The sequence below is a fragment of the Monodon monoceros genome, unplaced genomic scaffold, assembly GCF_005190385.1.
Source record: "Monodon monoceros isolate NGI ecotype Baffin Bay Population unplaced genomic scaffold, NGI_Narwhal_1 Super_Scaffold_2, whole genome shotgun sequence".
Lineage (NCBI taxonomy): Eukaryota > Metazoa > Chordata > Mammalia > Artiodactyla > Monodontidae > Monodon > Monodon monoceros.
Window position 1 is genome coordinate 6,472,473 of NW_021703776.1, and position 11,331 is coordinate 6,483,803.

General features: G+C 42.2%; 1 protein-coding gene across 1 annotated transcript in view; it reads right to left on the reverse strand.

Moving 5' to 3' along the window:
* Positions 1–11,331, reverse strand: part of VOPP1 (VOPP1 WW domain binding protein) — a 101,543-nt gene that overhangs the window by 15,450 nt on the left and 74,762 nt on the right. The window contains exon 4 of the mRNA XM_029233796.1: positions 8,104–8,240. Within this exon, the coding sequence (XP_029089629.1) occupies positions 8,104–8,240 (137 nt within the window). The remainder of the gene's footprint in view (positions 1–8,103; positions 8,241–11,331) is intronic.

An 11,331-nucleotide genomic window follows, 5' to 3' on the forward strand; every position in this document is an offset into this window, starting at 1 on the left:
AATCCTTACGTTTTACTACACACAAGATCATATTAGCTGAAAAGAGAGACAATTTGACTTCTTTCTCTCTAGTTTTGATGTCTTTATTTTTCTTGCTTTATTCCTTTGGCAAGAATTTCCAGCACTATGTTAAAGAGAAATGGTAAAAGCAGGTATCCCTTGCCTTGTTCCTGATCTCTGAGAAAAAATTTTCAGTCTTGATGTGAGTTTTTCATATATGGATTTTATGAGGTAGTTTCTATTCCTAGTTTATTGAGTGTTTTGATCATGAAAGGGTGTTCCATTTTGTCATTTTTTCTGCATCAATTGATAAAATCATTTCTTTCCTTCATTATGTTGACAGGATGTATTACTCCAACCAATTTTTATATGTTGAACCATCCTTACATTACAGGAAATGTTTGCTACTATTTTGTTGAGGATTTTTACATGAATGTTGATCATTGTAATTTTTTTTTTTGTAGTGTCTTTGTCTGGCTTTGGTGTCAGGATAATGCTGGCCTCACAGAATGAGTTAAGAAATGTTCCTACCTCTTCAATTTGGGGGGAAAGTGTGAGAAGGATTGATACTAGTTCTTCAAATATTTGGTAAAATTCACCACTGAAGCCATTAGGTCCAAGGCTTTACTTTGTTTGGAGTTTTCTGATGACTGATTCAGTCTCCTTACTAGTTATAGGTCTATTCAGATTTTCGATTTCTTCATGATTTAGTTTTAGTAGGTTTTATGTTTCTAGAAATTTGTCCTATCTAGTTAACCCATTTTTTTGCTGTACAATTGTTCTCTCGTATAATCATTTTTATTTCTGTAGAATTGGTAGTAATGTCCTACTTTCATTTCTGATTTTAGTAGTTTATGCCTTGTATTTTTCTTCCTAAGGAAAAAAAAAAAATATATATATATAGCTACCCAGCTCTCTTTTGGTTACTATTTAAAGATAAGGAATATATTTTCCTTCCTTTCATTTTCAACCTGTTTGTGTTTTGGGGTCTGAAATGTACGATGCAGTGAAAGTGATACAAATTCAGTAGAAACCATACTTTGAATTTTGATCTTTTCCTGGGCTAGTGATATGTGATAAGATCCTCTCTCATGATTCTGGACAGTGGCAGCTAACCACAGCTCCCAGTCAGCCATGTGATCACAAGGGTAAAGAGCCGGTTCACTCACAACCATTCTGTACCCAGACAACCATTCTGTTTCTCACTTTCTGTACAGTATTCAATAAATTACATGAGATATTCACACTTTATTATTAAATTGGCTTTGTGTTAGATGACTTTGCCCAACTGTAGGGTAGTGTAAGTTTTCTGAGCACATTTAAGATAACTAGGCTAAGCTACGATGTTCAATAGGTTAAGTGTATTAAATGCATTTTCAACTTATTATATTTTCAATTTAAGATGGGTTTCTGGGGGAAATCCCTGGTGGTGCAGTGGTTAAGAATCTGCCTGCCAATGCAGGGGACATAGGTTTGAGCCTTGGTCCAGAAAGATCCCACATGTCGCGGAGCAACTAAGCCTGTGCGCCACAACTACAGAGCCTGCGAGTCACAACTACTGAGCCCATGCACCACAACTACTAAAGCCCGAGCACCTAGTCCCTGCTCTGCAACAAGAGAAACCACCGCAGTGAGAAGCCCGTGCACCACAACAAAGAGTAGCCCCTGCTCATTGCAACTAGAGAAAGCCCACGCGCAGCAACAAAGACCCAACGCGGCCAATGATATAAATAAATTAATTAATTAATTAATTAAACAAAAACAATAAGATGGGTTTCCAGGACCCTATCACAAGCCGAGGAAGATCTGTGTTTGGATCACGTGTTTATCCATTCTGCCAATCTCTGTCTTTTGACTGGAGAGTTTAATCCATTTACATTTGAAGTATTTACCAATAAGGAGGGATTTACTTCTGTCATTGTGCTATTTGTTTTCTATATGCTTTATAGCTTTTTTGGCCCTCATTTTCTGCATTATTGACTTCTTATGTTTTTAGTGGCGTTTTTGAAGTGCAATGCTTTATGTTTAGTGGAGCTTTTGAAAGCAATGTTTAATTCCTTTCTCATTTCTTTTTGTGTATTCTATAGCTGTTTCTTTGTGGTTAACATCCTACTGTTAGACACTGTTCAGTCATCCATCAGTTCCAGGACCCCCTGAAGACATGAACGTCTGTGGATGCTCAAAGTCCTTTATAGAAAATTATATAGTATTTGCATATAACCTATGCACATCCTCCTGTTTACTTTAAGTCATCTCTAGATTACTTATAATACCTAACACCATGTAACTGCTATGTAAATAGTTGCCAGCATGTGTCAAATTCAAGTTTTGCATTTTGGAACGTTCTGAAATTGTTAAAAAATATTTTTGATCGACCGTTGGTTGAATCCATGTATGCAGAACCCGTGGATACAGAGGGCTCACTGTAATTTGAATTTATACCAGCTTAACATCAATAACATACAAAAACTGCTCATTTTCCGTTCTGTCCCCACCCTTTTCAGTGGTTGCTGTCACAAAATCACATCTTCATATGTTGTGTGCTCTCTAAAACATAAACTAATAATTCTTTTAAATGTATTAATCTCTTAAATTATGTAGAAAAGAAGATTTGGAGTTACAATCAACATTATAGCAATACTAGCTTTTGTCCTAATAACTATTTTTTTCTTTAAACATAATAGTCTATTAAATCATGTAGAAAACAAAAAGTAAAGTACAAACCACTGCTACAATAATACTGGCTTTATAATTGCCCAGGTATTTACCTTTATTGAGATCTTCATTTCTCCATACAGCTTCAAATAACTGTCTAGTGCCCTTTCATTTCACTTGCAGGTCTCCCTTGAGCATTTCTTGAAGGGCAAGGTCTAGTGGTCATGAACTCCCTTGCTTTGATTTATCTGGGAAAGTCTTAAGTCCTCCCTCAATTTTGAAGGACACTTTTGCCAGATATAGGATTCTTGGTTGACAGTTTTTATTCTTTTATTTGAATGTATTGTCCCACAGCCTTCTGGCCTCCATAATTTCTGATGAGAAATCTGCTCATAATCATATCAAGGATCCCTTGTTTGTGATGACTTGCTTCTTCCTGCTACTTTCAAGATTTTCTCTTTGTGCTTGGCTTTTGAAAGTTGATTATGTGTCTTGGTGTGGGTCTCTGAGTTCCTCTTACTTGGAGTGATTGTTTATATTCACGTCTTCCATCAAATTTTGGAAGTTTTTGGCCATTATTTCTTTAAATAATGCTCCTTTTATCTCTTTTCTCCTTCTGAGACTCCCACCCCACGATGCCTATGCTGATCTGCTTGATGAAGTCCCACAGGTCTGAGGCTCTGTTCACTTTTCTTCAATCTTGTTTCTTTCTGTTCCTCAGACTACATAATTTCCATTGTCATATCTTCAAGTTTGTTGATCCTTTCTTCTGTCTACTCAAATCTGCCTTTGAATCCTGTAGTGAATTTTTCATTTTGGTTATTGTACTTTTCAGCTTCAGAATTTTTTGTTCATATCTTTTTAGGGTTTCTTTTTATTGATATTTCTATTTTGTAGACACATTTTTTTGTTTTTGTTTTGATTCTCTCCACATCTTACTTTTGTTCTCTGAGCATCTTTAAGACACTTGCTTCTAAAGATTTGTCTAAGGCTTCCCTGGTGGTGCAGTGGTTGGGAGTCCGCCTGCCGATGCAGGGGACGCAGGTTCGTGCCCCGGTCCGGGAAGATCCCACATGCTGCGGAGCAGCTGGGCCCGTGAGCCATGGCTGCTGAGCCTGCGCGTCTGGAGCCTGTGCTCCACAACAAGAGAGGCCGCGATAGTGAGAGGCCTGTGCACCGCGATGAGGAGTGGCCCCTGCTCGCTGCAACTGGAGAGGGCCCATGCGCAGAAACAGGGACCCAACGCAGCCAAAAATAAATTAATTAATTTAAAAAAAAAGATTTGCCTAGCAGATGTGCTGTAGGTCTTTTTCAGGGACAGTCTGTTGATTTGATTTTTTTTCCTTTGGATGAACCATATTTTCCTGTTTCTTTCTATGCTTTTTTGATCACTGGACATTTGAATCGAATAATGTGATAACCCTGGAAATCAGATTCTCTCCCTTCCCCCGTGTTTGCTGTTTTTTGATTTTGTTTTTGCTTATTGTTTTGGGTTTTTGTTGCTGTTATTGTAGGCTGACTCTGTGCAGAGGAAAAGCCTGAGGTGTAAACTTGTCTTCTCAAGTCTTTTCTGAGCCTTTCACTGGGGATGTGCAGTCACTTACTAATTTTTCCTGTATACACAGTTGTTTTGAATGTTCTAGTATTTAATGCCTGGCTCCCAAGAGGGGAAAAAGTGAAAAATAAAGGGGTATGGGGAAGGGCACCAGACATTTAAATCCCCTGGAGGTCACTTCAGCTGGAAGGGGAGGTGCAACAACAGTGGCTGCCTCCTCTTTCCTCAGAAGCAGTAAACAGCAATCAGAGCACAGATCCCCAATATCTGGAGGACAGGGTCCTTTCTGCCGCCTGTCTGCTGCAGGCTGCCCCAGAATCCTGTGCACAGCTGCCTGCCATGCGGCCTAGGGTGAGGGATAGTTAGCTGCTACTGTGTCAAGAGCTGATACTGACCAAAATTAGCTGCAATTTACCCTCCAAGCTTTCCCCTGGAAGATGCAAGCCTTCAACAGATTTCAGAGTTCCAAAGTAGTTACATCAGATAGATTCTGCCAGGACAGTTTTTGTCTAGGTGAGGGGAAAGAATCCTGGTGCTTCTGACTCCACCTTCTTCCCAGAATTTGCTGCCAATCATTGCTTTTTGATATAACTTGCAATGTTAACAGCTTGCTCTCTTAGGAAGATCGATGCTTGTTTAATTCAGTTTCCCAAGATTTTTGTATTTATGATCATTAAACATGATCCAATATAATTTTATTTTGGTTACACGAGTTTTACAAGTTACACTAGCTTTACAAAACAAATTAGGTAATTTCCATAACTTTCTATACTTGTAGTAATTCGTAAGCATTGACATGAACTGTTTCTTAAAAGTTTCAAAGATACCATATGACTTTGGAGCCATTCTGAGAGCTAACTCTTTGAAAACATCCTCAAACTCTTGCTTGCTTTGTGGACCACTGAAATTTTCAATATTCTAATGAATCTTTGGTAATGTACACTTTCCTATCTTACCAAAATTTTCCATTTCAGAAGTACTTCTTTGTAATTTTTAATCTCCTCTGGATATGTAATGTTTCAATTTATGATTTTAGTTTTTCTTTATCCAGCTTTACTAATTAGATTTATCAGGGATGGGACTGGCAATGTCATTTACTTTATTTAAAATTTACTTTATTGAAGTACAGTTGATTTACAACGTTGTGTTAATTTCTGCTGTACAGCAAAGTGACATATATATATATATATATATATTCTTTTTTATATTCTTTTCCATTATGGTTTATTACAGGATATTGAATATAGTTCTCTGTGCTATACAGTAGGATCTTGTTGTTTATCCATTCTATACATAATAGTTTGCATCTGGAAATCCCAAACGCCCACTCCATCCCTCTCCCACCCCTTTCCCCCTTGGAAACCACAAGTCTGTTCTTTATGGCTGTGAGCCTGTTTCTGTTTTGTAGAGAAGTTCACTTGTGTCATATTTTAGAGTCTACATATAAGTGATATCATATGGTATTTGTCTTTCTCTTTCTGACTTACTTCACTTAATATGATAAGTCCATCCATGTTGCTGCAAATGGCATCATTTCATTCTTTTTATGACTGAGTAATATTCCATTGTGTATATATACCACATCTTCCTTAGCCATTTATCTGTCAGTGGGCATTTAGGTTGCTTCCATGTCTTGGCTATTGCAAATACTGCTGCTGTGAACATAGGGGTGCATGTATCTTTTCCAATTATAGTTTTTTCTGGATCTATATTAGCAATATCATTTACTTGTATTGCCTTTCACCAAGCACTAACTTTTAGATCTGCAAATCAATTTTTCTTTTTCCTATAATTAATTTTTATTTTTCATTATGTACTTCTTACTGCTTTCTGTGAGTTTATTAATTTCTGAGCCTCTTTCAAGGAGAGGTCAGCTAATTCACTTTCTTATTTTAAGCTTGTAACAAAGAATAAGGCTATGAATTTACCTTTAAATGTCAGTTCACTTACATTGCATATGTTTTTGTATTAATTTTTCATTGATACGTCATTCACTGAGCCTGCGCGTCCGAAGCCTGTGCTCCGCAACGGGAGAGGCCACAACAGTGAGAGGCCCGCGTACCGCAAAAAAAAAAAAAAAAGAAAAAAGAAAGAAAGAAAAGAGGCTGCTGTGTGCAGGCAGCTCAGCTCCCAGGCCCCAGCCCAGGCCTGACGCTGTGGGCCAAGCACACGTGGCATCTTGCATCTGTGGCCACACGGGACACTAAAAATCCATGTCATGAAGACAGAAGGAAAAGGAAATTCATTAGTCTTTTACCCATTTCTCTGATCTACTGTCTACTTCTTGGAAAAAAAAAAAAATCAAAGGACTGACAACTCAGACTAAGCCAGATAAAATCTAGGTTTGGCCTCCCATTTTAACTGAAAATTTTCACTTTGCCCTATGCTGGAGCATAGATTTGAAGCTTTTCAAATCTTTCCAAATATGAAAGAATAAAAATCCACTTATCCATGAAAAGTGGTACTAACCCTGAGAGAAAGTTTAAGCTACAGCAACCTCGGAACTGTTATGGAAAACACATATTCTGATTTTTAGCAACGTCTTAAAAAATAATAAAAGAAAACCCGGTGGAGTGTTTGGTGGAATAAAACTATAAAACACAGACCAGCAAATGCCCATCTCAGCATCTCTGTGTCTAAAGGGCAGATGAGAGAGAGCTCTTCCCAAGCTCAGTCCCCCAACTTCTTTCTTTTTTCTTTGAGGTGTGATCGACATACAAAAAGGTGAACATATGTAACGTCTACAACTTGATGAGTTTAGAAATCCATATACACGTGAAGCCATCACCACAATATATGCCATAAACCTATCCATCACCTCCAAGCATTTCCTGCTGCCCTCTGAATTTGTGATGACACAACATAAGACCTCCACTCAGCAAAGGCGTGTGTATACGACACAGTATTACTAACTATAGGTCCCATGCTGTACAGCAGATCTTAGGACTTATCTTACAGAACCGGAACTCTGTAAAAACTGGAACAGAACTCTAGATGTCCGACTGTCTCCCTATGGCGTGTGATGAATAGAGGGAGCCCGCCCACACTCTGGAGGTGGGAAGCCTGACGGGGCAGGTGGCACGCAGGGAGCCACGCAGCCACTGGCCCACCACACGGGCCCAAAGACAGGAGCTCAAGGAGCAGTGCCTCCCCAGCCCTGCAGAGTCCCTGGCGCCCCCTGCCCCCAAAGGGAAGGGAAACATCTCACATGTAATTTCAAAACAAGGAACGGGCCCGTGTCCCGAGGGAAACTTGAATTCACTCACCACAGTATGTCTGAGGTTCAGGTAGTTAAAGCAGTGTTTTATAAGAATTAGGAAATCACGAATTCTTTTTGACCCTGGGGCACCACTCTGGGTAATGTTCCCTAAATAGGCCAAATGTAACTTGTGCAGACATGTCTATAGCAGCACAATTAATAAGTACTCACAATACTCATAAACGCACAGCAAACGCTTATTGAATGAACAAATGAAAAGCAAAACAAAAGAAAACAAATGATCAGCAAGGACAGACTATCTAAGCAAATCACCATTTAGTAACACGATTAATATTTAGCCCAGAAGCATTAAGAATGTCACGGACAGTACAGTTTCTACATAAAAATTTACACATGAAATAATTTTTAGGAAAAAAAGAGCAAATAATGTGCTGCATAAACATGCATAAAAGATGCACCAATAATTAGGTAAGAATAAGAGGTGACAGACATACAACAGAGCAGACATTGCACTTATTATCAGCACAAATGCACAGTAAGGTTGAGCATCAGAACTTAAATGAATAAACATGGCCTGAATTTTTTCTTCCAGCATATTCCGTGGCAGAGAACATGCTTACAGAGAACATGTAAACTGAAAGGAGGAGAGACAAGGGCAGAGGGCTTGGCTGACCTGGAGTGGGGTTCGGGGGCTGCCTGGTGTAGGACACGTTGAACGCCGGCTCCTCGATCAGCGGCGGGGGGTACATGCGCCTCCGGATGAAGAAGCCGGCTCCACAGCAGAAAAGCACGCCCATCATCAGGAGGAACCTGGGCGAGAGCACAAGGTGAGGCCCCAGGCAGAGGCCCGGGCAGACGGCAGGGCTCCCTGGCTGGTCCTCCCCAACCACCTTCCCCCGGGATGGGCCCGGTGGAGCACACCAGGGAGACAGCTGGCTTGCAGAGCTCTAGGTGGCCCTGGATGGAGGCCACTCATGCTGAGAAGCTCTCGAAGTGAGCTTTCTGCTTCAAAAGCTCCAAATGGCTGTTGGCTTCAAAGGGCTGGTGCAATTACCTTCCTGACCTCAACTCGATATTTTAGTCAAAACGGGAGATGCCTTTTCAATCCAGTTTGAACACTACTGCTGGTCTTCACTGTCTATTTCCCCCATTTTTCTTTACTGTCAAAGCAAGAAGAGTAAGCACGTGATCCTTTCTAGCAGTTTTCTCTCCATTATTATATGAACATCCATAAAAAATATTTTTTAAGTGCCCTTCCTAGAGTACTTCTTAATTATAGAGAAACTATAGGAATAGAGAAAACGCTCACAATCAATAAACAGGCTGTTTTTAAATCTCTAGGTTCTAAGTATGGCTGAACCTTCTACCATGACCCTACAGTCTAACGGACACAGAGCGGACGGCTAAGGATCAGACCTTTGTCCAAATCATCTAAGAATTCTCAGATGTATCACTGGCATTCAATAAATAATGAATGAATGAATGACTCTTCCCACCTCACATTTGCACTATACCTGTTTTTCTAGAAACAGGGGGAGTCATTCTGAGAAGGGCCGAGTTGTCTGTTCCACACAGACATAACTGAGAAACTTGCCCATCTCTAAACTGATACGACGATGGGACTCACAGAACCTTCCAGAACCTCACTCAACACGCACACACACTCTTGTAAAGGATGCACACACAGCAGAGCTGGCCATGTCATGGTCTAAAGGCACCTGTCCACACACAAATGAAATTTAAGAGGAGACAATAAAGCCTTCAAGAATAATTAACATAATGTTAAGGGTTAAATTAAGTCCATTAGTCAGTCAGTAAGCGTTTACCAGACAACCTTGGAACGCTGAACACGAACAAAGATCAGGGGCACCAGACAGGAAATGATTCAGGAAAAGGACTGAAATTGTGGCTTTCTGATCTCTCGTCTAATTCATTATTCATTCAACAAAAATTTTAAGCACCTGCCATGATCCCAGCACCAGTCTGTGCATTCCAGGGCGTAAGACAGGTGGGGTCTCCCCCTCACTGAACTTGAGTTCTCATAGGGGAGGGGGACAGTAAACAACAAATTAACAAAAGTGTTTATTTACAACTCTGACAGTGCTAAGAAAAGCAAGGATGCAACATAGGTTCGGGGTGGGAGTGGCAGGTAAAATATACATAACACACAACTGTGTTCATCATTTCAAGGGTACAGTTCAATGCAACCAGAGGGTTAACAAGGGCATCTGTCAGAGTGAGGAAGCTTCTTTTCCTTCAAAGCAACATCTGAGCTGAGCCTGAATGATGGAAAGAAAGAGACAAATTGAAGGGAAGGGAAGGAGCTTTCTTTCTGGGTGGAAAGAACAGCACAGGTGCTCCCACAGGAAAAGCTGGGGGGGTGACAGACCCGGAGAGGACAGCTGTGAGCTGCAGATGGGGAGGGGGTCAGAGGGGCGCAGTCTTGGGGAGCTAGAGGAATCCAAGGTGTGCAAAACAAGGCCCTCTCCGAAGTCAGATGCTGGAATCCAAAGGGGACAGCTTCATTTGGACTCCATGATAATCTTACGTTCAACCCTGGGTCCAACTCTAAACACCTGAGCGGAAAGGTAAAGCACAGGGAGGCTAAATGCACATGAGGGTTTCCCTTCTCAGTAACACTACTGCTCACTCCCAAGGGACCAGGCTCTCTGGATTAGAAATGCAGAAGCCATACGAGATCTTGGTCTCTTCCATGAGACAAGCCAAAATGTTGGTTACACCGTCAAATGGAGTACATACTTCTTCCTAGACAAATAAAAGTGATACACACCTCACACCGTGGACTGCTGGAGAGCACACAGGTGCAAGCAAATAAGAACAAAGTCACATGGCAGGAGACCAGCTCCCGGCTTAGGGGGCAATTATCAGACTCATTCCTCACTGAAGCAGTAGTGTGAGAGAAACTAACAAGGGTGCAGGGGAATGGGCTTCTGGTAACAGCGAGAGGAAGCAGGGTGTCGGTGAGGGAAGGCGTGCCACGGTAAGAAAGCAGCTCTTGGAAGTGCTGTGAGTTACAGGACGATTGTTTCCTAGACATTCTCTTCCACTGCTGAGCGGGTCTGGGGAGCTTCCCTGGGATCAAGAGAGGAAGTTTGTGCCTTTTCTGTCATCAAAAGTAATCCGGTTTCTTCAATTTGTTTTTCCAGTCCCTTCCTGCCTCCCCGCCGCAGCACTTGGAACAGCAGTTCTCAGCTCCCAATGCAGGCCCCAGGCAGCAGCAGAGCCCCTGCAGATCCAGGGCCGACCTGCCCCAGCCCCCAGCCCCGCGGGAGCCCTGGCAGCAGGGCGGCACTCACCTGCCAGGCTGCACTCTGTTGCAGTGTGCTCTCCAACTCTACACCTTTTCTGATCCTGGGGATTTCATTAGACTATCCTGGTTAAAGATTACTTAAGATTTTAGAGCTGGCAGGGACTTCTGAAAGCATTCTCCTCCAAAACCTCTTGTGTTATGGTAAGGAGCCCAGATTCCTCCAGAGTCAAGTGGGACCAGCTTGGAGAGCCGCCCTCCTTCCGCGTGATGCCCAGCTCCATCCTGCCAACCTCCTGCCCACCCTGCAAACCTGCCCCCACACCAGCTCCCCATCACCCCCTCACCAGGGGCATGCCTACGTCCCTGCCCGTGCAATGTGCTGGGCCCTTCGCAGGGAAGGCCCTCTCTGAGTGCAATGTGCTGGGCCCTTCGCAGGGAAGGCCCTCTCTGAGTGCGATGTGCTGGGCCCTTCGCAGGGAAGGCCCCCTCTGAGTGTGATGTGCTGGGCCCTTCGCAGGGAAGGCCCTCTTTGAGTGCGATGTGCTGGGCCCTTCGCAGGGAAGGCCCTCTCTGAGTGCCGTGCGCTGGGCCCTTCGCAGGGAAGGCCCTCTCTGAGTGCCATGTGCTGGG